Below are 26,195 nucleotides of genomic sequence, written 5' to 3' on the forward strand. Positions count from 1 at the left end.
TACTATTAGAGTACCTTATAATAGAGAGGTAGAGTTCGGAATGGTATAACAGGTACCTAAGCCTGGCAACGAAAAGTAAAACATAATGTCTCATACAAGTAGATAACAATATGACCAAAAGTTAGAGTGTTATGGTGCTGGTAGAATATATAGCCCTCTACACTGGTATACACACACGACACTCTTAAGGTTCTCTTCCCTTTCTCGTATCGAGTCGAGAGTTCGATCAAGTAGACTAACCCCTCCACCAAACGTACTAACATCAAAACCCTGTTGTCGAAGCCCTCCAGCTCAATCCCCACTTCCCATTCCAGCCGTAAAACCCACTGGCTCAGTTACCTGACCTATTCCATTCCATTCTGATTCTGTGCGACTGACCTACTCGAGCTTTCATCCACATTGCCCCGGCATTTGTAGTTCTTCACTTTTTAACCCAACCAAGTCAAACAGAAAAATTGCCCACCATGTCGTCGGAGAACAAGGAAGTCGGTAAGTCTTTCTCCCAAGTCAAGTCCTGGACCAAAATGCACATGAGCTTCGATATTCCTGCTTCCACGGGCAAGTTCGAGCTCGAGCTCAGTTACATGGCCGCACTGCACAATCGGGTGCTGGTGCTGGTGCTGGTGCTGCTACCCCTCGTTACTTCATCACCACTCACTTGCTGCCCCGCCATAACAGCAAACCAACCCATTCACTCTTGCCAACGCCCTCGTCTGCAATGCCCCACGATGGCCTCATCCAGCATAAAAAAACCACTGCATTGAGCTCTGACATACTGACACAAGTCCTCAGATTACTCTCTGGCCAACCCAGATACCCTCACCAAGTACAAGACCGCCGCTCAGATCTCTGAGAAGGTCCTTGCTGAGGTTTCCAAGCTCGTCGTACCTGGAGCCAAGATTGTCGATCTCTGCCAGCAGGGAGACAAGCTCCTCGAGGAAGAGATCTCCAAGGTCTACCGAGGAAAGAAGATCAACAAGGGTTCGTCCTACACGAGTTTGAACCCAATGACATAGCTAACGCCGCCGAAAAGGTTTCTCTCACCCCACCACCGTCTCCCCTTCGTCCTACGTCACCCCCTACACTCCTCTCACCTCCGACGAGGCTGAGGCCGGCACCGAGATCAAGGATGGCGAGGCTATCAAGATCCAGCTTGGCGCCCAGATCGACGGTTTCGGTTCCATTGTTTGTGACACCGTCATCGCTACACCCGAAGACAAGGCTGGCGAGAAGATCACTGGCCGCACTGCCGATTTGGTCCTTGCCAACTACTACGTCAACGAGGCCCTCATGCGATTGATGATCCCCCCTGGTCTGTTGGCCCAAGGCTCCGACGAGGAGAAGGCCAAGGCTGCTGCCCAGAAAGCCCCTACACAGGCCAAGATCACCAGCCTACTGGAGAAGATTGCCAAGGCCTACGATGTCAACATTGTCGAGAGCACCACCTCGTGGCTCTTCGACCACAACGAGATCGAAGGTAGCAAGAAGATCGTCCTTTCTCCTTCAGAAGGCTCCAAGGGTGAGGGTATTCCCGAGATTGGTGAGGTTTGGGGTGTTGAGGTCGGTGTCAGTCTGGGCTCCGGCAAGATCAAGTCCATTGACCAGCGTGCCACCCTTCACCGCCGCACCAACCAGACTTATGGTCTGAAGCGACCTACTTCGCGTAAGATCCTCAACGAAGTCCAGAAGAAGTTCGGTACCTTCCCCTTCAGCTTGCGACAGCTTGAGGATGAGCGTGATGCCAAGTCTGGTGTCGTCGAGTGTGTCCGAGGAAATGTCTTCCGCCAATACGAGCTCGTTGGCGACAAGGACAACTCTCCTGTTGCCCGATATCTTACAACCTTTGGTGAGTAATAATTTGTCTAATAAATATAAGGTACATTACGACAGTTGATACTGACATAAAGTCCAGCTATTACCAAGAATGGTATTACCAAGCTGGGTGGCCCTCCCCCTCTGGACCTTGAGAAGTACGAGACCGACAAGAAGATCGAGGACGAGGAGATTCTCAAGATCCTGGAGCAGCCTATTGCCCGAAACACTGGCAAGAAGAAGAGCAAGCCCAAGAAGAAGGCAGCCAAGAAGGAGGGTGACGAAGAGTAAAGTATACGACATTAAAAGATGCGTTGAAGAGGTGCGGAAAGACCAAGGATCCGAGGACTGGTGAAAACCAGAAACGCGAGTTACGGAGAATGCATATCGGCAGTTTGGGCCAACGACTTTACCACCATTGGATGGGCCATATACATGAAGGAAAACATCTTCATAGGAAAACTGTTGGAAGGCTGAAAGGGACGACTGGAATCACCAAACCCGACATCGGCCGTTTTGATCAGGTGGTGTAGAGCGACCAGAAAGATATATATGAATATCACACAGCCTGATACTGATCAACTATGAATGCATTTGTGATTCAAATCTGAGGCGACTTGCTCGTGATGCATCCATTGAACATAGGAATTCGTCGGGAAAGCCAAGACTCGCAGGATGGTACGAGGGTGGGCGATGGTCGCAGCAAGCCAGCATGACTGTTACCAACAGTAGTTGCATTTGCCTGCCCAGGGTTGGTGACCAACTCGGCGTCAATCACAATGCGGGACGTCTGCTCATGGCGCAGGCCCCCTGACTGCACAAGGACTGCGAAAAAAAGGTGCGTGGTAGGCAACAGAATGTGGAGAGCAAAGTCAGACAGGCAAATGTCAGTCATCAACCAATTAGTCGGTGACTTGGACTTGGCTGCCTAAGGTAGGTAAGTTACTGTGACTTGCAACGCAACCAGGAGGACGCTGTTGGGCAATCCAAGCACAACACCAGTAGCCCAGTGCCGATAAACCAGCATTTTCAGACTGTTTCCCCTCGTAATTTATCCGTCACAGTGGCTTCATGACGAGATATTTCTAGGGTGCAACTATGGACCGCAGAGGTGACCAGAGGTAACCCCTATTCGTATCATGCGTTGGTAACCCAACCCAACAATATTTTTCTTCAAGAAGATGGAAGATACCTGACTTGGCTTAGTAACAAACTAACAGTGTAGAAGTTACCAAGCCACTTTACCTTAGATTCTGCAGCATGGATGGTGGCCTTGATCTACTACTAGTGAGTGGATTGCAATGGTTGCTATGGGAGTGAGCTATGGATGGATGGATGAGGACTGAAGAGCTCCCATCCCTATTAGCGTTGAAGCTTGCTCAAAATTACCCAAAGTGCTGGCAACTCTAATAAGAATGAGTGAAAAGATGAACCGTCAAGAACTAAGTGACACAACCTAGATGAAAGAAAGATAAACAAGTTTTGATAGGGAAAAGGAAAAGAGAAAGGAGAAAAGAAGGCAGGTAGCCGGGGTTCAACACTTGTAAATGAGTAAAGTCAGCCAACCCAGGTACCTAGGTAGGGAGAGGATCGAGGCCCCAGGTGCTACGGGAACCACTGAAAGAAGGGATACTTTATTACCTAGTTAGCTGCCGTCAACATTGGGTCATAGGTACCTCCCACAGCCGACAACTGCTGTTGATAGCTACATGACCGTCAGCTACAGCACAGCCCACTAGAGAATAGCAAAATAAAGAAGAAGAAAAGACTACCAGGTGCTAGAAACTCTTTTTTCCCAACTTCTTGGGTTGCCTTGGCCCCCCTTGTTCCTTGTCCGACCCGCGCCGTCAGCTCCGATGCATGCACTGACACTGGGTATGGGTCCTGTCTTTCAAGTCGAGGCGAGGAAGCAGAACAGAGCAAAAGCCGAGTCTCAACCTGCAACGAAAAGCAACCCACCCTCTCTCACTCTTCAACAACCCGCGTCCACCAACTTGAAAGACGCGATAATACGGCAGTAATTCATGCTGCTTCCCAAAAGAAAAGTATAAAAATTACATTTTTTACCCCCTATCTACTTTTGAACTTTCATGCTAACCACTATCTCCCCAGTAGGCCTAGAGAGCCCGTTTCACGGCAACTGGCACAAGTAGAGAGAGGCGCACGCATAACGCAGGCTGCCAGACCCCCCCCAGGACAGGCAAGCCAAAACCCAACACAATGATTTCGTCAAATACCCGCGCTACACGATCCCGTTATTCTAGTCCTGCGCAATCACAAAATACCAAATGGAACGGAGTCCTCGACGCGTCTAAGGGGGCGACCGAGAGTTCAAGAGCATTTATGCAACGCTGGTTGGAGCCGAGCGTGCAGAGCAAGGCGAGCTTCGAGGATGATGGATTGGTGCGCTACGGCGTGGTCGAAAACATGGCCCCTTTGGGAAGTCTGCCAAAACCCAAGAAGACGGTGCCTGAGACGACGTCTGGCGTCAAGAGAATTATATTGAGGCCTTCAGGGGCAAGTGCTGCCAAAAATGCAGCGCTCGTCACCGTGACCGACTCAGCGGTGGATGTTGACGTGGACGCGGATGTGGAGGCGGAGACGGATGTTGCGATTACGGCGAGAGCGGCAAACTCTTCCCCTCCACCTGTCACCCTGCCTCCCACACCGCCACGGAGGGTTTCCATTGTCCTCAGAGACGCAGCCGCAGCAGCTGACGACGAGAACGACGAAGATTACGATCCGAGTCGACCAAAACGACGCCAATCCGGTCGTGTATCTCTGGGAAAGCGGACGCGGCGCTCTTCAACCGGCCATAAGAGCTCTATTGTGACTAAGCCAGCATCAAAGGGGACAAAAGAGCGCAGAGGATCCGAGAAGGGAATCAAGGCAGACACGCCAGCAGCAGCCACAGTAGAAATCACAAACGTTATCAAGGATTCCGAAGAGGAAGAGGAAGAAGACGTGGAGGTGGAGGCGGACGCAATTAAAGAAGAAGCGACCATTCACGCAGCTGAACCTGTGGAACCCGAAGATAAAGAATTTGCAGACAAGGTCGTTGAGGCTGCAGTGGACGAGGCTCTCAAACACTACCGATACCCGACCGCGTGGGCGCTGCGGACCCTCTACGACGAAAAGTCGAGTGATCCCAAGTTCATTGCCATGATTGAGGACGTCTTCACACAAACGGCAGATGAGACTACGATGCGCAAATTTTCTAAACAAATGGAAAAGAAGAAGCGGGAAGGCAAGAAGGACAACCAAGGATGCTATTATTTTATCCCTCCGACCACCAACAGCAGATTCACTCCTCACAAACCCAAGGCAGCACCGTACAGCAAGTTGCTGCTTCACAATCAAGTGGAAGAAGTGGTCGAGGTTGCAGACATTGAGACAGATGTTGAGACCGAGGAGCAGTTTGTCGACGAAGAGGAGGAAAAAGAAGAGAGCAATCAAAACCCACCAGCTCGAGCTGCCAAGAGGGCAAAGACATCACATTCTCGCACTCACTCTTCTTCTTCTCACCCATCTCATGCCAAAGCCAAAACACAAACACAGGCTCAGTCAACCCGCAACACACCACGAAAAATGTCTTCAGACAACCCACCTCAAACACCCTCGCGTAAGCGAAACAGGCGAGATTCAGCCTCGAGCGACTCATCTCTCTCATCAGCTCTCAGCCTGTCGTCGCCTGAGGCCATGATGGGCAGCCCCAGTCCAGTTCGTCGAGGGGGTACAGGTCGCCCTGGACCACCTGGACCCGACTCCAGTGATGCGCCAAAACCTCGGCCAATCACCACCCGCCGCAAATCAGTCGCCTCCAAGACAAGTACCACTACCAGCAACAAGAACAAGCCTAAGACCAAGGCCGGTACCAAGGCGAACAAGTCTACTAAGCAGCAGCCATCATCACCCACCATTCCCACTTCAAACACCAACACTCACACTCACATCAAAACCAGCACCAGCAATCATATTAACGCTGATGCACCCGCAAGTGCGACCATCAGCGTGAGTGCCGACGCCAGTATGCCAGGAAGGGTTCCTGCTGCCCAAATCTTTCCCAACCTGCCTACAAAGTCCAAGACAGCAAAGAACAAGGCATCATCTGCCCCTGCTGATGACGCTCGTGTCAGTCATGATAACGACGAGGCATTTTGGGACCGGAGGCGCGATGCGCAAAAGTTTGCCAACAGTGTTATGGCCCAGGAAAGTTCTGTTCGTGGAGGAGAAATCGACGAGGAGCTCTTCACGACTCCCGCAAAATCGACGAGGAAGACGCGTCAATCCGCTGCTGCTTCCACGGCGACGACGAGGTCTACACGGTCGGCTAGCAAGAGACCCCACGATGAGGTTGATCCCATCGTATCTCCCGTTGCGTGGTCTTTCCAGCGCGATGAGAGGGACAGCTCGGCCGGAGGATCACGGGCTGCAACGCCCACGCTACGTCCCCCCAAGAAGCCGAGAACTGGCCTTCGTGTCAAGTCATCGTAAGTCACACCCAAGTCATCATCTTGTCACCATTTGCATCGCCCCCATCGTGAAAAGCAACATGGTCATCATCGGAATGCCATGATTCTCATGGTTTTGAAGAGACTCCTGGTTTCATGAAATGTCACGGATGCCCATACATCTGGATTGATCTTTTCATCACTCGCGACCGGCATCTGATGTTGAGAACATGCTTTTTTCCCTTGACACTCCCGTTTCGAGATCATGCTAATTATGTCTTCATTCTAGTCCCATTAAGAAGCGAGGCGGAACCGCTGCTGGAGTGCCTCGGCCCTTGGGAGAATCCCCTTCCATCAACGGTGTAGCCAAGGAACAGGTATGTTATTTCTTTGTTCACTATTTCCATCTCTCCCAAACGCGCAAAAACCCGTCTTGGGTTGAACTGGCCACGCATATACGAAATAACTCGATATCATGGACTTTGCTCGGAAATTCACCAGATGGTGGCCAAATTTGTGCTGTGCCTTGTCACGTCGGGCCAGGATCACCAACGGGGTAATTTCTCGTGGCCCCCGAAGATCCGCTTTTCCGAACCAGCCCCCAGCATTTGAATCAGCAACTAGGACGGGTTGAAACGCGAAGTGCAGCGCATGCTGAACTGAATATAACGGACACGAGCATGTTTGACTAATTCGACACCCCTTATCTAGGTATCGGACAATGATGAAGATTGCTCTGCATGCGGTGCTGCCGGAGATGTTGTTTGCTGCGATGGATGCCCGCGGTCATTCCACTTTGAATGCGTGGGAATGATACCCTCGGATCATCTTCCTGACGAATGGTTCTGCAACGAGTGTTTGTACAAGCGATACCCCTCGCGCATGCCCGCCTTCAAGGGTGTTTTTGCCGCTGCTCTCACCAACCTGGAGAAGAGCATACCTCGCGCCTTCAGCCTCCCCAAGAAATTACAGACCCGCTTTGAGGGCGTCAAAGCAGCAGCCGACGGCGATTACGAGGAAGTCATTGCTTCCAAGACAGCCAAGTGAGTAGTAGTGGTTTAAACAAAATTCGTTAGTATGTACTGACAAATATTTCAGGAAAAAGAATGGCTACGAAGAGTTGCCAGACTTTTTTAAGCAACGTGATGAAGGGCAGGCAGTACTCTGCCACGGCTGTCAAAAGCCTGCCACAGATGTGCGAGCTATCATTCCGTGCAGTGTCTGTCCGTTCTACTGGCATATTGACTGCCTGGATCCTCCTCTTGCTGTTCCACCCGTACTCAAGAACTGGAAGTGCCCTCTACACCCGGAAGAGATTATGGCCGATGTCCGTCCACTTGCACCAGCTCACCGTTTCCGCAAAATCAAGGGAGCCCAGACCATTGTGCCAGCCCTATCACGCGGTATCAAAAACAACGGGCATATCGAGGTGGATTGGAGCGATGAGTCCGAATCTGAAATGCCAAACAACTCTGGCTGGCCGGATCCCGAATCGTTTGGCCGAGCTTACAAGTTACCGGCGAAAGGCATTGTTCTTGATTTTATTGAGCAGTGAGTATATACACTTTACGTGAAATAATTGCATGCTAATAATGATTGTAGACTACGTCGTCAACATGCTGGTTACGGTCCCCGTCGCGATGAGCCCAGATGGGTACATGTCCCGCCTGGAAGAGACCCTAACCGACCTCTTGCAGGTTCTGAGCTGCAGAGAAGCGTGGATGAAATGCAGTTAGCTTTAACATTGACTAGTCTCAAGGAGCGCAAGTCAGACGGCGTCGACCAACTGGTCACGGCCCTACTGGTGAGTTCCAGCATTTCACTCCCTCGTATATGTTACTGATAAGCAATCGATAGGATGCCGCTGATCCTAGTGTGTTGTCGCTTATGACAAAGACAGACGCCAGCAACGTTTCCGCTGGTCATTTGACAGAAAATGACAAGCGCAGTCTGCGTGCTCTTCTTACTCAGATGGACGCCATGGGAAGCCATATTCGACAGCTCCTTGGGGAGCCTGGCGGCGTTTCCGCTACCATACTAAATGAGGATGCCATACCAAGCATTCTCTCCCCTCAGGACTCCGCCATTGCTGAGCCGCTCGACAAGGTTACGGCACTTCCAGTTACTGAACCTACTCCTCCCTCCACTTTTGACCACGCTGAAGGCTCCATGGACCTTGACTGAACAACGGCCTTCACTTCGAAGACCGAACTCTGTCGCTCTGTGAGAGTAAATTGTGGTTTCTAATAATCCTGCCAAATTGGTACTTTATTTAACTAAGCCATAACCCCCATTCTATTTCACGGAGGGAAAAGCCCCTCTGTACGAATTTCTGTAGCTTCGCGTGCACTCATGCAAGCTCACTACCAAGACGACTCGGCTATTACTTAACTATCTTCTTTTCGCGCGACCCTTTTGACTACAGATCGCCGGAGTTCGGAGGATTTTGCTATTTGAATCACGGTCCACGATTATAGAGATTTCTGGATGCTTTCTGTCAATCGATTCGTCCTTGTTATTACTATCTCATTTTCCGGGCATTGCCGCATCAAAGCCGGCCAAACCCACCCTTCGCTGCGAGCGTCGTTTCCCAATCTCATCAAACAATCAATCATCACCGTTTGATTTGTGCCCTTATTACGTCTTTGTCCCTTTTCGACACTATATCATGCACGAAATGACCCTCGTTTCGCCCTTGTGGCGAAAGCTCAGTAGCAGGAAGTATGCAGCGGGATGCCAAAGCATCCAGGTGCGTTGCGCTCTTATTACTCTTTGTTGTATCATAGTTGGAAGTAGGCAAGGCATAGCGTGGAAAGAGACTGATCGAATCAGCTATCTAGAAGGAAGGGAGGGATACAGAGGTAGATGCGACGAGTACGGTACCGAAATGAATAGGAGACAACACATGATTTAATCACTTTAAATTCGAGCCAGATCGATCGATGTGAAATCCAATGTTAATACTGTATTCGGCAGATGATACTTCTATGATGTTCATAACCTGGATGATAGTATACTTCTTTATATCACTAATCTTCTTGGCATCAAGTTCCATAAACAACATCAATTGCTAAGTCATAAAAAGCTACAAGACGCAGATGCGTCAGAAGAGCTCTTGCAAATCTTTTTTAGTATACAACAATCCCCTGTGAGACATGGCATAAAAGTGTAGCTGGTCTCGGCAAAGGCTGTAAGATGAACTTCCTTGGCATCATTCGTAATGCCCTGACATTCTTTCCCCAAAGTATTGCGTTGTTTCTTTCATCAAGACTGACGTTAAGCCGCTATAAGAAAGACTCACTACAGGCAGAGTCCCAAAGAGCTCCACAGAAAGAATAAACAGACCAAGAGTCAACCGTCGCTCTGAATAGAATCGCGTAATATTTAATTTCTTTGCTTCGTTTTTTCGGGTTCGTTCAATCGTAGAGAAGTAATCCTGCTTTTCCTCAATCTTTGCTTCACGGTACCAACACTTTCAAGACCTGCCTGAGGTGAGCCCCGCGAGTACAAGAACAAAAAAAATCAAGAAAGCAGGTGGGGAAGCAAAAGGACAAGGCATCCAAAGTTGCAAAAGGCCCAAACCATATCCGAGCCGCCGCCGTGGACGCTTGTGTCTTCGCTGTATTGCCCCAAGTAAGAACACCATAACTCCTCATGGCGTCGTGTTCATGAACTTGTCTGAAAACTAGGAAGAAAGCCTGCCGAGATCGGCCCAACGGGGTTGGGTCTCCTGAAGCAATGCAAAGCTACAGTCGTCTTGATCATCTCTGAGAATAGTTGATTAGCCCCCTCTTCTTGGCTGCCCATTGCGAGACTGTGGTTGTCTTACGCGACCTCTTCTAGGGTTACCCTGCTCCTGTTGCATGTATCCCATGTTGGGCATACCTCCCATATTTCCGTAGCCGTAGTTGCCCATTCCCATGCCGAATCCGGGAGGGGCGAACGGGGTTTGGCCAGCGGGCATCTGAGGCATCTGCGAAACAGGTGGCTGGATAGGGCTTCCGTTAGGCATGTTCTGCTGGCGATACTGATCAACGGAAGGGTTAGGGCCATTGAAGCCACCATATCCAGCCTGCATGGGAGGGTAGTTGTAGTTCATGGGCGGCGGTCCGCGATTCATCATCTGCTGATACTGCATTGGCTGCATGTTGGCAGGCATAGGACCACTTGGTGTGTTGTACATCATGCCCTGGTTGAACTGAGGGAATGCCGAAACACCATTATCTGCAGGCTCGTTTCGTTGGCCGCTATATGGCATGTCAAATCCAGGAGGGTTGGCTGGCTGGTTCATGGAATTGTAGAAAGGCTTGTTGGAGTGTGCAGAATTAGGATGGTGGCCGTTGGAGTTAGCTTGCCTAGAAGATGGACGTTGACGCTGCTCTGCGTGTGTGCTGGCGTCACGGTTATTGCCAGCGCTGCGAGTCGACAAGCCGACCTCATCCATCAGGCGCTTGTAGCCCTGGTTGGGCTGAGCTTTGATCCTGACAAGGACGTTCTTGACATTCTCAACAACTTGATTGCGGATAGACTCATCGAAGAAGGGGGTCGTAAGCACCTTGAAGATGAGAGTAGCACCGCACTGGTGATCTTTCAGAATGGCCTCCAGAACCTGATCGTTGGGCGTGAAAAACAAAGCCTGGAGAATGGCGTCTCTGGCGTCTGCCTCTGCTTTCTGGTTGATGACCTTCAGCACAGTGAGGTAGGCAACCTTGTGTGTACAGAGATGAACTAGGTAAGGCACAAGCTGAGGTGACAAAACTGTCCGACGCTGAGGGAAAGTGCAGGTATCTAGGAACCAAGTCAAGAGAAGCGCGCCGTTAGCATTGGTTGCCAGCTGGACACTGTTCAGGGCGATGGCGGCAGCCAACATTCGCTGCTGGTCCTTGGTGGAATGGTGGCTTTCAAGACAAGCTCTCATAGCACGAGCACCGTAGCGGCCCTGAGCGACCTCCCACATGCGAGCAAGCATGGTCTCAAAGATAAAATCATTGTAAGGAGCACCAAACTTGAGGCAGCCCTGAAGAACATAGTTGCCGTACTGGTCCAGGAAGAGCGGAATAGTGTAAGGGCGAATGTGTTCAACGATCAAAGACATCTGGGCAGGGGTCTTGCAGACATCGATGATTTTCTGGGCCGCCCAAGTGCCGTTCTTGTGAACACCAATCTCAGCCAAGTGAGGAGCTATCTCGGACAACATAGCATCACGAAGCTGGTCGGAACAGTGCTCAAATAGCTTCTGCACCACTGTGTTACCCAGATAGTCGGACGAGAGCTCGGCAATCTCCGGAAGCATATCGACGGCAATGTTCTCGATCTCAGCTTGAGACAAGCTCTGATTGTCAATCCGCTTACGGATATCCCGGAGTTTGGGTGCATCGTGAACCCGGGTATGAGCAGGCTCACGAATAGGTGGGATCTCCTCAACAAATGAGTTGAATTGGATGGCGGACTGAAGGTTGCGAGAGATTCTGAACCTGTCCTCTTCCGTGGCACCAAATTGCTTCACAATATCGAGAATATCCGGAGTCATCTCGCGGAGAGAAGGAGCTTTGGGGGCCGCGTTCGTAGAGGCAGAGGCAGAAGGAGTTTCGCCAGCAGGCGTGGTAGCATTTGTTCCCTGTGCGCTGTCCTGTCCCTTAGCGAACGGATCAGGGCTGGGAGAGGGGAAAACTCCATCATGGCCAGGAGTGTTGGACGCAGAGGGCGGCTTGGCAAAGTTGATGCGGATGGGGCCAGCACCGGGGAAGATTTCCTTGCTGTTCATGCTTGCTTTGGCAGAGATGGCGCTCTCAACCCTCTCGAAGTTAACAAAACCGCAGTTCTTGTGGGTGAGCACACGGGCCGAGAGGATAGGACCATGAGACTTGAACATCTCGATCAGAGTCGATGTAGTGGTGGACGTAGGAATACTGCCCAGCCAAAGTGCACTGGTAGGACCCTCAAGGCCCTGTTCATCAGCGCTGAGGAGACCTGCATTGCGGCTGTTGGATCTACCGAGATTGATTCCGGCAACAGCTTGGGGAAGATCGTCATAATCTTTGTCGTCTTGAAGGCGAATTTCAGCTGAGGCAACAGGGTTGGAAAGGCCAGAGCTGCCAGACACGTATGTTCTCATCAATCGACTTCCAGGGGTATCCAAAACACCAGCAGTGCGGGCACGGGGTCGGTTAGCTGAGGCCTGATTGGCAAAGGCCTGAACAGCAAGGTTGTGGTTGTGAATGGCAGCGTTGGTAGCTGCTAGCTGATCTTGAAGAGCCGCAACATATTGAGGGTCCAGGGGCATGTCAGTTTCGTAATCGTCCTCATCATCGGCATATTTGTCCTTGTTGTTAACCGAATAAGATCGAAATCGACTGGCCTGCTTAGTGAAGTCGAGATTGGCCAAGTAAGGAGTGGCGAGCTGTGCGCGGGGAGGTTGTGGAGTCTCGGCGAGACCAAGATAATCCAGAGTTCTCATATGGACATCTGACTCACCGCCTCCTTCCTTGGAGAACTGAGACTGAGCAGGAGAGCTGGGGCCATTTGAGCCAACACTGGCGATGCTTGCCAGGGTAGACGCTCTCTCACGGCCAACGCCTGTGGGGTTCCAGCTGCTAAAGATCGAAGGTCCAAAGGGCGAATTGGTTCCAGGAATCGGGGCAAACTGGCTCCTCTGGGGCATGGAACCAGCGCGGAGACGTGAAAGGAGAGTCGAGCTGTTGGAAGGGTTCTCCTGACCGTCAGAATTGGGAGAAGGCGATTTGAAAGGACTCTGAGTTGGCGTGGGCCTGTTGGTCTTGGCAGCTAAGCCAGGGATGCCAGGGATGCCGTTAGCCGCGCCCCCAGGAGAGAACCGAGAGGGCACTGTGCCTGCGCGAGCACGCCTAGTCTGAGGCATCGAGTCCGGCGTGGGAAGCTGAGCAAAATCGGGGAACCCATCGGTTGGGGACTCGGGAATGTTCTCGCGCAGCGGCGTGGAGTTGCCGCTCGTAGGAGGACCACCCCAAAGAGGCATACCTGATACACCTTCCTGAGCCTGAATCTCACGAGCTCTGTGGGGTAGGACAGGCCTATGTCAGCAATGTACAGTAATCGGAGGCTGTTTTGGCAAACAGAGAAGAAAGTGTCATCTGGAGATAAGGGGAACAAGAAAACACGTTTCTGGGGCAGACGAACCTCTTGGAGAACAGGCGGCTAGCACCAGGGATGTCGTGCGACGGAGAACCAGCCCCGGATCGCGAATTGCCCGCCATCTTGTTTGAAGGGTTGAGACCACCGGACAGACCGAATGGGGATCGGGAAGGCGGCAGAGGATCGATGGGGGAGTTGCTGGATGATGGAGAACCAGAACGAGGTTGACTACCAGACTGAGAGGCGTAGCCAAGAGTCAAGTGTTCGGATCTAGAAGTTGACATTATCGATTATCTAGCCGACCTCATGAGACGGTGACACAGGGAAGTGTCGGGCCGGATAGCTGATTATTATTCTCGGCGGGGACTGATCGACTGATCACCTAAAGGACCAATACGTTCAGTCGTTTCTAATGGCGGAAAAAGACAAGTCCCAAGATGGAAATCGTCTGGGAAACAGTTTAGTAGCTGTTGTTGGGACGACCTCGAACGATAGACGAGGAGATGCCGGCGTAAAAGCGTCGGAAAGCACTAATTCGAGCGTATTCGACAGAAACGGGGAGGCTGGATTGAAGGAGCGCGATGCGAACGGGAAGAAATCCAGGAACCGCCGGTATTACAAAGGATGCTCGTGCAAAGAGGAAGGACAAGGACAAGGCCTGCCTTAGCCGTGAACAGGTCGTGATTCTAAATAGCTGTAGAGACTGCAACGACTGGGGCGAAGCAATTTATTGCTCAAGCGAAGATGCAATGCAATTGATGTGGATTTTTGGACAGTTGTGGTCGTTGAGCGTCGTCCGAGCCTGCGGCTTGAGAGAGGGCGCAAAAAAGGGAATAGAGAATGTAATAAGGGGACTAATGTCGGGGGGGAGGGGAAAGAGGGCACAAACAAAGTTATGATGAATATACAGGCCTCATTGAAGAAGTTCAAAAAGGAAGATTTTTCGACTGGGCCTGGAGAAGTAGACGAGCGAGGCGCGCGATTATGGGGAATGGGGCACGAAACGGGGGGTGAGGGAGGAAGCAGGAGGAGTTGAGATGTGCGATGTGCGAAGAGGAGAACTAGAAAGAAGGGCCTTGAAGGCAGGTACAGGACACTACTAACTAGGTAACTAGTGGACGGAACAAGGCATCGAGTTGCCCTGACCTGACCTGGACCAGACCAGGCTGGGCAGACTGCTACTGTGACCAGGCTCTTAGCGTGTGCACTGTACCTGCTCGTACCTGAACCCGGACCTCCATGACAGGTTGCTTCTACGTAGGTAGGTAGGTACTCTGCGGGAGAACCGAGAAGCCTCATGGATGCCATGTTTTATCATTCAACGGTTGGTTGTAAGTGGTCAGCATATTGTCCAATTTCTCTTCTTTCTCTCTTTTCACAAAAAAAAAGCAATAATCTTGGTGGGCTTGTCGAAAGATTTCCCTTCTTGCAGCCAGGCTGTGCGCATTCCTATCTACCTACCAGGGCTGTACAGTCAGTATACGTATACGCGTCCATTCGTCACGGAACAACCGCGTGTATTTTGCTTATGTGATCCTACTTCCTGGGCTTGCAGAGACGAATTGACTAGCTATAAAAGGCCACAGCACGGGCTGTAATCCAATTGTTCCGGTGGTCAATGCCACTGAACCGAGCTATCGTCTGTTGGGTAGGTAGTTCGAGATGTCTCTGGGTACAACAGCTGTGAAACTGTCAATACTCAGATATACTAAATAAAGTTTCTCCGTTTCTTAACATTCGGCAACTTTTGGGTAGCGAGGCTTTAAGCGGACCAGAAACACATATCATCGACTGTCTGCTAGGTAAGTACTGTAGAATACGAACATTAACATGTATATATCAAGTTACCAAGATTCTCGCCAAGCTCCACAGTGACCACTTTTGTAGACGTCAACGGTTTGCTGAAACTCTCGAGCCTGGATCGTAGGTAGTCAGTCTTTCAAGGTTTGTTTGCTGAGAAGACCTAATAAATGGCTTTATTCTAGTGTCATTTTCTTCATTCATACTACTACGTATTCTTTCTTTCTTTCTTTGTCTGTTCCATTTGTGTGTAGATGTATCATTTCTCCACATGCCCCCCATAACGACATCATGATAAATGGGTATCATTCCATGAGTCGGCACGTACCCGAGAGCGTTGCGGCATTGTGCATCGGAAACTCTGTCAACCATGAATACAAATTGGGTTTGTACCTGCCAACGTTAGACTGAACATCCAGGAGGATTCAAGGAGTTGCCAAGCCACCTACTGATGTCTCTTTGATGACTTGTGCTTCAGTCTAGTCTAAACTGTGTGACTACTGGGTAACCATCGTCCAATATCAACACATATCTTCAAACTTCCCATCCAACCAATTAACCCGGTATCAACACTCGATTGGGCGCCCTCAAAACGAAACACAGCTTGACAGCTCAAAACCTCAAACAATGCAATCGCAATCTAATTCGCGGCAGCTACTGTACTATCGTGCCAGTATTGCTTCTTCGACTTCTGCTCCAATGATGTACTATGTATTCTCCTGTTTCCCCTACCGACAACAACTAACTCTCATTGGTTGCATTGATGACAGTTCGCACCTTTTGCGAGCCCCCCCTTACCAACAGCAGATCCAATCACAAAACCAAATTGTCTCGTCGGGGGGATCTCTTAGCCTCCCGATGAAACAAGCCCTATTATTCTCCCCCCTGGCTTTCTGCCCCCTAACCGTACATATACACCGTATGAGTTCCCGTAGTACTATCTCGGTCAATGGCTCAGGGGTTGTCATGAGCATCTCGAAACGTAGCTCTTACTCTCTCCCCTCCCCTTCATCAATCGATCAGCCAGCCGAGTTTGGGCGACGTCTCTCGCTTGGCCCTGTTTCAGATAGCGGCCCGCACTTACCGCTGTCCCCCGGCTCATGCCTCATGGCCAGCAGGTGTCAATTGTTCTATTCCTGGTATCACGGTTCGACAAGTGAAATGCCTGAATTACTATGGTTACATGTATCCGTAAGCGCATCGAGCATTCTGCACTTTATCCTATGCGAGTTATGTATGCGACAGAAACCCGGGGTACTGTTGGGCATCCCGACTCTTATTTTCTCTATATAGGTTGTCTTTATTATGCTCTGTCGGAGTGACCCTCCTGCGACTGATAGTTCCCAATTGCGCTCAAAATGTCACTATTGCTTCATGACCGGGCAGGCCTTGCTGCCCACCTGCAGCCTGTTCAAGAGTGCCAAAGAGTCTGCCATATCACCCGACTCCTAGTACACTGGGTATTTACCCGATCTTTCATGGCATATCATCATCATCGATATCGCGTAATGAGACCTCTCGGACTGGTTGCTGCCATATAGGCGAAGAGTCAACATGCGTAGAACAACATATTTGCCAAGTGCGACACGCCAAAGAACTTTCGCCCGTAAAACGCCAAGAGAGAAAAATCATCAGAGGGATATATGTGCCACCTTGCTTTCGAACCTCTCTCAAAATGCCGAACTGAACTGGAATATGAACGTCTGCTCCTCAAATATCATTGTTGCTCTTTATTTAGCGTGCTTCTTGAAAGCCAGGAGATCAGCCAGACTGTTGAGCGGGCAACCGTGGCGCAAGAAATCATGAGCCAGCAGCTCGTCGGCCGAAGCGCGACTCTTGACGTCAACACACAGGCAGACGGACAAGAAAGCCTTGAGCTCCTTGCTGAGTTTCTCAGGCTTCTTGAGTCGAGGAGTTCCATTTGTTGCGATGAGGTACAGGGCCTTCAGGGGCTCCTCGTTGAGGTATGGAGGCTCAGACTCTATCATTTCGATAGCCATAATGCCCAAAGACCAGATATCAACCTTAGGACCGTATTCTTTCTGCTTGACAACCTCGGGGGCCATCCAATAGGGGGTTCCCACCATGGTGGCTCGCTTGGACTTTGTCTCTGTAAGCTTGGCGCAGAAGCCAAAATCAGCTGCAGATGGTTAGAATCAGAGATCAAGCTGTGTTTAAACTCGCACTTACTAATTTTGACGTTTCCACGAGCGTCCAGTAGGACATTGTCACTCTTGATATCACGGTGAATAATGTTTTGCGAATGCAAGTGCTGCAGTCCGCTGCAAGTCTTTAAAAACGTTAGTTGTGGGCATACACATATTGAGATACTGTACATACCTCGTGGCAGATAGTCGAAATCTGCTCTTCTGAGATCGAAGGGTTGTTGTCAATCACATCAGTGAGAGCACCGCCCTCCATAAACTCCATAACGACCCACAGCTCTGCATTGTTGTTACGCAAGAAAGCATCTAGGAAGTTGACAATGTTACGGTGCCGGCTGTCCTTCATAACCATGATCTCGTTCACAATAAGCTCCTTTCTAGGTTGATGTGCGAGATCCATTTGCTTGATGGCAACCTGGGCCCGAGGTCCCTGGGCACGCAGAATATCACGGGCAATGCCCTGCGCTGTCTCCTTAATCTTTGCAACGTAGACTGATCCAGAGGCACCCTGTCCAATCTTCTTCTGCTTGGAATAGGAGACGTTGGGGTCTTCCTTAGAGACAGCTTCCTTGAGCTTAGCCATGACCTCACTCTCGGACATAGTGGACATCCTGACGTCCTGCTTGCGCTCCGATGGCGATGGCTTAGCGGTAAGAGCAGCCTCGGCGGCCTTGACGCCATCGGCTTGCTGCTGGGTTTGGCTGGGCTTGGGCGCAACATTGAGGGGTTTGACAGGGGCCGGCAGGCGCGAGGCCTGTGTCTGCTGCTGTGGCTGTCGAGTCTGTGGCGACTGGTTTCCGTTGGCATAACGAGGGGCATTTGCAGCGCCGTTGTCGGCCCTCGGGGTTCGCTGTGCCTGGGTAGGGATAGCACCAGAACTAGTTTGAGAGGCGAGAGGTGGACGCTGTGAGGTGGCGGTCGGGGGCGAAGGAGCAGGACGCTGTGCTCGAAGGTTACTCTGCTGTTGCGAAGCCTTTGGCGCAGGAGGGGCTGCTCGTGATGGGTTGAAACGGTCAGATTGAGCAGACGATGAGCTGTAGCCACCGCCAATCTCCTGCTGAGCAAGGGGAACCTTGGTCTTTGGGAGAGAAGCATTATAAGCCTCCAATTCGCGTCGGTTCTGTTCCTCGATCTCACGCTCACGCTGTCTCTGAGCCTCCAACTGCTTCTTGCGCTGCTCTTCTCTCAAAGCATCCTGAGACATGTTGTAGTTGGGAGCCATTTGCTGCATTTGTTGACGTTGCTGGTATTGTTGCTGCTGGTCCTGCTGGGCAGGGCGCTCATCAGGGCGGGCAGGACGGCGCGGGGCATTGGGGTTGGGTTGGACAGGAGAAGGATTGTAACCTGGGCGCTGGGAAGGAGCTGGCGGCGCAGGTCGAGGTGGTGCCACAGAGTTACCACTGCCATACCCAAGTTGTTTGTTGCCTTGGCCTTGGGCAGGAGGAGTTGGTGTCAAACTGGGGTACTGGTTAGGGTTCTCAGCACGTTTGGCGAGATCGGTGTAGAAGTCGAGGACTTCGAAGACAGCCTGGGGGTTTCGTTCATAATCCTCCTTAGTGATTGCCGATGAGTTGAGAAGCTTCGACCACTCTGGTGGCAAACCGACAAACTCTCCCGTCTTTGGATCGAAACCAACATGTACAGCGTGGGAAAAGTTAGTAGGATTGCTGACTCCGCCCATACCTGGGCAAGCGCCATAAATAAAGTCAATCCACTCGTACAAGTCATCGTCACTCTTTACCTTGATCTGGAGGGTCTTGGTCTGACCATCGTCGTCGCCGGGGCTGTTGGACGAACCATCTGGTTTGCGTTTGATTTCGAAGATGGTACCGGCGGCTTCGACTCGTCCGACGTTAACTACATCTCTCAGGTAAAGGGTATAAGAAACTTTGCCGCCTTCGGTTTTGTGGAAATCGAGCGACTCTTTGCGGAGGATTAGGTATTTTTGCTTCCATGGTTGAATGAAGTTTTTGCTCTCCTTGACTGACGCCCAGCCCTCCTTCTTGACGGCTACTCCACCTAGGCCGTCTGTGTTGTTGGACTGCTGGCGAGCGATCGGAAGGGAAATGGTGGAACCGGTGTACGTCGAGGTTGCAGTACTTCGAATAGGGGAAATAGCCATGTTGGCCATGCTTCCTGGAAGGTTGGCATTGGGCGTTAGGTTCAAACGCGGTCGATCTGTGGGAGGCCGAGGCGCAGGGCCCGGGTTCGTGAACTGCCCAGAGGAGTACATACTGCATACTGTTAGTGATCCATCTGATGAACTCATTGATTGGACTTTGTGGTGAATTGCTGACGCCAACTGACTCCCTTTTCATAAAACCTGCCGATTACCCCTTAAAGGGAACGCATTGACAGTCTCAAGAGGTAGGATAACGCAGCAGTCAGATTCTTCCAATATATCGGATGGCCGACTTCCGAAGCTTGAGAGCACATGCTCGCATCGCCGAAGAAGAGGAAACATCGCCTTCACCCCGCCATGGCGCCGAAACAGTCCCTCATTCGTCAAATGCCGGAGAAGTAGCATACCTGTTTTGTGCCATCTTGAATCACGTTGACTGCAGGATGCAGCAAGTAATATTTAATGGTGACTAGAGAAGATAAGTCCGTCTGAAAAAGAATGCGCAAGCGGTTTAAGACGGGTCGTACGCTTATTGTCTTTCAGATGTGATGGCGAGCGGTGGGCTGTTCCGAGAGGCGACCAACTCAGAAGCACTCTGTTCTTCTGGGCGGTCTGCTGTCGATAATATTGAAAGGCACTCGTACAAGGATCAAATAAAAAAAAACTGATCCTGGGCGCAAAACAAGGCCTCCTCAGCGACCGAAGAAAGAGATCATGTAGTCAGGAACCGTGTTGGAGCAGCGGTCAGAATCAGAAGGGGCGAGGTAGGTATAGGTAGGTAGCTTGCCAGTGACAAGCACGGGGGTTAGATTTGGAGTGGAGGTGCTGGCGCTGGGATGACGGATGGCGCCTGTAGCTGCAACACAAAGAAAAGGTTGTTGTTGCAAACGGCTACGAAACGAGAGTGCAACTTTACTTGCGACTCGTGATAAGGGAGCCAAAAGCCGCAAAACCAGGGCTACCTAGTAGGTATGGGATAAAGAATTGGTTGTTGACGGAGGAAAAAGATACAGTTACTCGCGATAAACACTGAATATGAACGTAAGGGCAGGTCCAGGGTGTGGATGGCCTTCCAAGTTTAGACCAGAGAATGAGAAGGAGAAGGAGGAGCAGAAAGGTGGGGAAGGAGCAATAAATGACCCCTAGTTCTCCAGCACTGAGGCATTCTCCCGCCGCAAAAGTGTCAGACTAGGAGGGGCGGGGAAGTTCCAGTGGTAGTCGGGTTGGCGCTTGCCCGCGGCGATGCGCTGTAGCTTGGGTAGAGATGGATGAACACGAGCTGGGCGGTAATGGTCAGTGGCTGGCTACCTTGTGGCTAATACCTAATCTAACTGCCCAGCCCGGCGCTGATCCATGAGGTAGGCATTATAATGGATGCAATATTTTCAGGTAAAATACCCCCAAAGACTTCAGTGGAGACTGACCCCTGGATTGGATTGCCTTTGCATACTTGATGTTGCTGAATGGAAGAGTTCAGGGGTCTGATTACTTGCATTGGTCCATTGGGCGAAGTGGGATAACAAATGACCAGCCAACCTCCCAGCCTGGGGAGGCGTTTAATAACGTGCATGCCCGACGGAAGTGGACGGGATCTTTCCTGATGATTGAGAGCTGCAGTAACAAATAACCACGTTATTAGATGTTGTGCGAAAGAAATCCTCATCATTATGCTCCAGAACCTCAGCAAATAGTGAGACGAAGCGATGACAATAGCGCATAATTAGACATGTCCCAACTCATGTTAGCTTCAACTGCAAATACAGCACATAGTTAATGTCTTTTTCAGGACTACCAAAATAGTGCCCCTCCTTATTGGCGCTGATCATGGGCGCACCCAGTCATGGGAAAGCCTTACCACTACAGTTCCAGTCCATTCATGGCCCGGGCCGTTCGATCAAGCTGGCCAGTGTTTTGTCTGCTCACCTACAAACAGGTAGTCAGTCTACCTATTAATCTTTGATAGAACTAATGATTACCTTAGTAGACACACCTATGTTCTGAGGAGAGTCAGGTCTAAATTTCGACGCCCAACAAACAAGAGCCATCCCCTTGTCACTAATATATGTTTATTGTTTCAACGTGATTAGATGCTTAGCTCTCGTCACCACATTATTTACTTCACGTTCCTGTGATGCATCAGCCTTTTAACCTTAAACGGTTACTGGTGTCAGGGTTTGTCTGTTGCGTTTCAAGCACATCGCCACGCATCACCATTCCTCATCCAGTGACCATGGCGTTTCGATCTAGGATATTCTTAGCCATGGATAACAAAGACAGAGAGGTCATGGCTAAATAAATAAAGAAAGAAAGCCGAGTTTATCAGTCCCTCTCCCCCATGGCCGCTTGAGAGACGGCATGCTTTATGCTCGCACGTTGGCAAGTCGTCCAGCGTTTGAGTTGCAAACCACTCAGCGCCTCGGTAGCACAAGCTTTATGATGATGTTCATGAATGCCAAGGAGGGTTGTTCTGAGAGGCAGAAACCAAATAGCCGCCGCTGCTCAGAGCCTAGACCCATACGGGCCATACCAGACGATATGCCATGATATGCCATGAATCAATCTCATCTGGATTTGGACGGTTTGTTTGATGTGTATCCATGCCACCAACCCAACAGAAACACGAGGCATGTAGAAAGGTCTTCTGTTACGTACTATGACCGAATGAATCCTCACAGATGGTCCTGTTTAACATATAAGATATATATATGGATACCATGTCAGGGTCTCCAGTAAAGACTCCTTTGCATGATGGAACCCCGTCGACTTTGCCGTTGATAAATTGGAGATTAACGACCTTTTACCTCGACGACAAAATTAATCTTAGCAGCTCCAGTGTAATGTCTAGGCCTATCTAGAATCTATTCACTCTGCAATCAAAGGGATAGGTCAACCGGTCTATCATGAGAGTCTGCCTGGTGAAATACCAGCCGATTCAAGACAGTCATTACACAGCACTCTTCTCCCTCAATTCCTCAACATCAGCCTTCGTCACAAAATATTTTCTTACATCACAATTCGATCGGCTCGATTCTTCCGTCTCCGTTATAAAACTTGCAGATCTTGAACAACCTTGTTCCTCGTCCGAGCTCTGCGTCAATGTCACGCTAGGTATTGAGATTCAGGAATTTCAGGAGTACAAGCAGGAAAATGCAGGTGAACCAATCGGCAGCATATCCGTGTGGAGATTTCGGGCCTCGACAACAGGACGACATATTTGAGTGCCAGAGCAAATGTCGCTAAAGATTTGTGGTGCAAATGAGTGGCATTTGTTATGTAGAAGAACAAAACGTCTGACAGGAAGAAACTTTTCCATTGTCTAGCCTAGGTCTTTTTGTGCATTGTCCGGTATCCATGGATTGATTCGAACAAATCTTCACTCCTGCCCAGGCGTCCATTGTTTTGACAGATGACCGTGCCAAGTTGACATCTAATAAATTACGTTTTCCTTGCGTATGTGCTAGTTTTATCCCTTTTTTTTTTTTTTGCTTTATCGTGCAGCAACCTCGACCTCCTGACCCTCAAACTTGGGGAGCTCGCTCTCAATTTGGGCCCAGGTCTTGCTACCATCCACAAGTGACTTGATAGCGTCGATGATCTTCTCCTGTTCAGCTCGGACCTGGTTGGTGCTGTCACGGTCTCGCAGAGTGACCGAGCCGTCTTGGGCTGTCTGGAAATCGATGGTGATGCCAAGAGGAGTACCAAGCTCATCGTTTCGGCTGTATCGCTTGCCAATACTGGCAGATGAATCATCGACACGGCTAGAGATACCAGCGCTGCGAAGACGTTGAGAAAGCTGCTTAAGAAGAGGCTTGAACTGAGAGTTGGAGGAAAGGGGAACAAGGAGAACCTTGGTAGGGGCCACGATAGGGGGGAAGGACAGGACCTTGAAAATGTTAGCAAATCGTTATATAGCACTTTAGGGGGTTTCTTACACCACGGGCCTCATCACCACCTTCAGTACCACGGGTCCAGAAGCTGTGCTCCATCAAAGAGTAGAGGATACGGCCAATACCGAATGAGGGCTCAATGACGTTGGGAACGAATTCACGAGTGTTCTCAACCCTCTTGCGGAACTCGATGGCGATAGATTCCTTGCTGACCTGAACCTTGCCGTCACCAACACCAGGCACCTCGAGTGTGATGCTGCCGTTTTCATTCAAATCCTTGGCAAGCTTCTCTCGCTGTTCCTGTGGCGTGGCCAAAAGAGCAGCCTCGACAGTCTTGGCGTCCTTCTTGAACTGAGGACCAAACTTCTTCCTCTCGATATCAATCTGCCACTCCTCGATAACGAGGGGTGTCTCACGCTGCTCACGCACGACCAGGGGAGCACCGGTCTTCTTGGCATGCACGCTCAAATCGTAAGCACTTCGGTCGGCACAGCCAACGCACTCGATCCAGCCGGAGCTGGTGAACAACTCAGCGTCCCAGCAGTCGCAGGCGTAATGGGCCATTTCGTTGGCCATATGCTGACGGAAGCGCAGCTTAGTCATGTCAATACCAATCTTCTGCAAAAATTGGTGGATTCGAGCAAGGAAGTAGCCCAGAGTCTCGTTGTCGACAAGACCATCCTTAACAGCTTGCCCAATCTTAACAGTCCTGGTTTGGGTTTTGCCAGAAAGCTGGGTATCACGGTCGAGAAGAACGAGCTCGACATCCTCGACCTCGTGGAATCGCGCGTGCTTCTTGCCACCCTCGGGATCGACAAAGTGCTCGATCTCAGCCATGAGGAACTCACGGACTCGCAAAAGACCGGCACGAGGAGAGATCTCGTTACGGTATGACTTGCCGATAGAGGCGGAAGCGAAAGGCATCTGGGACTGGTTGAACTCGAGAAGCTTGGCAAAGTTCAGGAACTGGCCCTGAGCAGTCTCGGGACGGAGGTAACCAGGGTAGTTGCTACTGGGACCGATAGAGGTCTGGAACATGAGGTTGAAGGAAACAGGCTCTGCAGGCTGGACACCAGTAGCAGGGTTTCTGAGGTCGTACTTCTTGATGAGCTCGCCGAGCTCAGGGCCACCGTAGTTGTCGATTCTGGCAAGGACCTCCTCGTACTCTTGGACAACAGAATCCTCAAGCTTGACAGCCTCAGTCTTTGCCTTCTTCTTCTTCTTCTTGGGGTCCTCCTCCTTTTCCTCCACCTTCTGGCCACGGGCCTCCTTGTCACCGTTCAGGCGGGCTTCGAGAATGGCCTCGACGAAGTGGTCGGCTCGGAGAATCTCGCCGTTCTTGGGGTCCTTGCACATCCAGTCGGCAAACTTGTCGACGTGACCACTGGTCTTGAGAACCTCGTGGGGAGTCAGGACAGTGCAGTCAACCTCGAGCATATCCTCCTCAAGGATGAAGTGTTTCCTCCATTGGTCAATGACGGCCGCTTGAAGCGCACAACCAGGAGGGCCATAGTCGAACAGACCACCAACACCGCCGTAGATCTCGAATGAGGGGGTATAGAACATGCGTCGTCGGAGGATGGATTCGAGAACAGCCTTGTCGAGGGGCTGGCCCTTGAGGGTTGTCGCGCTGGAAGTCATTGTTTCTTTGGTGCGCTTCTGCGACTTTTGCAGTTTGAAAGCGTTGAGGGGTCGTGAGGTCGCAAATGTGCGAGTGCGGGGTGGTTTTGCGCAGGCCGTAAAACGGGACCTGGAACTAAAATGGGAAACACTAAGTTGCCGTGATAAAGACGACGCTGCTGAAAAGTTTGTTGATACTGTTACGGGCAGTGTCGCTGGAGATAGTGATAAAATACGAATTGGCTTCATTCACCCTGATTTGAAGAGTTCTATGGATATAAAGGTGAAGCAGGAGGGCGTGAGTCACAAGTCTGCTACAAAGACTTGTATGGCTGGACGGGTCCTATTCTCGGGCTGTCTGCTTGAGATGGATGACTGTGGATGGTGGGGGAATTTTTGGCAGTTTCTGTACTGCCTGCTCAACGTTGATTCGATGATTTGATTACCCTAAGGGGGAGGCAGTTCTGGTTCGGAATTGTAGCTTTCCAAGGAAGATATGACTGATATTTTTTCTGGTCCCGCCATGACCACCATGGACAAGCTCCCCTCTGTTACATCCACTATCAGAAGGTTAGTTGATATATGTACGAAGTTCTAGCTACTAACTACTAGGTTACTGAGAGAATGATTTATTATTGAACCTTGAGAAGGCAAGCAATATAGTAAATGCTCACTTACATTAATACCCTTCTCTTTATAATCGGCACGCACGAGGTGCCCGAGCTTAGCTTTTGTTACAGGCTAGGTTTGATCAGGCGCCGGATCGACATAATACTTGGAGTAAACTTCTCAAAGTACCTACTACTAACACAATATCAATGCATCGCGAGCGTCAAAACATAGTCGGTCAAGATGGCCTAGTGATTCAGCATACCAGGTACCTATGTTGTGTTCAAATTTTGACCTGCTCATGTTTTACCTGTGTCTGCCCAGACCGACCATCTGTCTAATTGGGTATGGATACTGATATGAACAATAACATATCTACTTCAATGCACTTTTCCCTTTCAAGCCGACAACTTAGAGGTAGCATTAGACAACTTACAATGAATTGTTCATACAAGTCCTAATCTGTTCTCAGCCCGCTGTTTGTCCAGTGGACCGATCGCTAGAAACCTGTCTTTGCCGTCTCCGTCTCAGGCGATCTACCAATTGCTAGTGCGGTGAGTTGCCTAGCAACCACTTTGTTTAGGTAGGTACTAAGCCGACCCCAGCTTAAGCGACATAC

The 26,195-nt window shown here is 50.5% G+C and overlaps 6 protein-coding genes across 6 annotated transcripts; 2 read left to right on the forward strand and 4 right to left on the reverse strand.

Annotated features, from left to right (window-relative positions):
- Positions 1-464: 464 nt before the first annotated feature.
- On the forward strand, positions 465-2,103 carry FPOAC1_010703 (uncharacterized protein; the record flags this gene model as incomplete). The annotated part of the gene is made up of 4 exons (XM_044855092.1): positions 465-711; positions 793-981; positions 1,034-1,846; positions 1,913-2,103. 4 exons carry the CDS (start codon positions 465-467, stop codon positions 2,101-2,103), a joined length of 1,440 nt encoding a protein of 479 aa, XP_044702405.1.
- Positions 2,104-4,032: 1,929 nt separating this feature from the next.
- FPOAC1_010704 (uncharacterized protein) lies at positions 4,033-8,447 on the forward strand (the record flags this gene model as incomplete). The annotated part of the gene is made up of 6 exons (XM_044855093.1): positions 4,033-6,302; positions 6,553-6,640; positions 6,975-7,306; positions 7,362-7,814; positions 7,866-8,067; positions 8,121-8,447. The coding sequence occupies 6 exons, from the start codon at positions 4,033-4,035 to the stop codon at positions 8,445-8,447; spliced, it is 3,672 nt and encodes a 1,223-aa protein (XP_044702406.1).
- Positions 8,448-10,024: 1,577 nt separating this feature from the next.
- FPOAC1_010705 (uncharacterized protein) lies at positions 10,025-13,657 on the reverse strand (the record flags this gene model as incomplete). Its single annotated transcript, XM_044855094.1, has 3 exons — positions 10,025-10,030; positions 10,093-13,312; positions 13,419-13,657. 3 exons carry the CDS (start codon positions 13,655-13,657, stop codon positions 10,025-10,027), a joined length of 3,465 nt encoding a protein of 1,154 aa, XP_044702407.1.
- Positions 13,658-16,903: 3,246 nt separating this feature from the next.
- Positions 16,904-19,881, reverse strand: FPOAC1_010706 (uncharacterized protein; the record flags this gene model as incomplete). The annotated part of the gene is made up of 4 exons (XM_044855095.1): positions 16,904-17,313; positions 17,364-17,463; positions 17,514-19,572; positions 19,868-19,881. The coding sequence occupies 4 exons, from the start codon at positions 19,879-19,881 to the stop codon at positions 16,904-16,906; spliced, it is 2,583 nt and encodes an 860-aa protein (XP_044702408.1).
- A 721-nt stretch (positions 19,882-20,602) lies between these two features.
- On the reverse strand, positions 20,603-20,826 carry FPOAC1_010707 (uncharacterized protein; the record flags this gene model as incomplete). The annotated part of the gene is made up of 2 exons (XM_044855096.1): positions 20,603-20,739; positions 20,793-20,826. 2 exons carry the CDS (start codon positions 20,824-20,826, stop codon positions 20,603-20,605), a joined length of 171 nt encoding a protein of 56 aa, XP_044702409.1.
- Positions 20,827-22,947: 2,121 nt separating this feature from the next.
- On the reverse strand, positions 22,948-24,988 carry GRS1 (Glycine--tRNA ligase 1, mitochondrial; the record flags this gene model as incomplete). Its single annotated transcript, XM_044855097.1, has 2 exons — positions 22,948-23,343; positions 23,393-24,988. 2 exons carry the CDS (start codon positions 24,986-24,988, stop codon positions 22,948-22,950), a joined length of 1,992 nt encoding a protein of 663 aa, XP_044702410.1.
- Positions 24,989-26,195: the final 1,207 nt, after the last annotated feature.

This window comes from Fusarium poae, chromosome 4, assembly GCF_019609905.1.
Source record: "Fusarium poae strain DAOMC 252244 chromosome 4, whole genome shotgun sequence".
Classification (NCBI taxonomy): Eukaryota; Fungi; Ascomycota; class Sordariomycetes; order Hypocreales; family Nectriaceae; genus Fusarium; species Fusarium poae.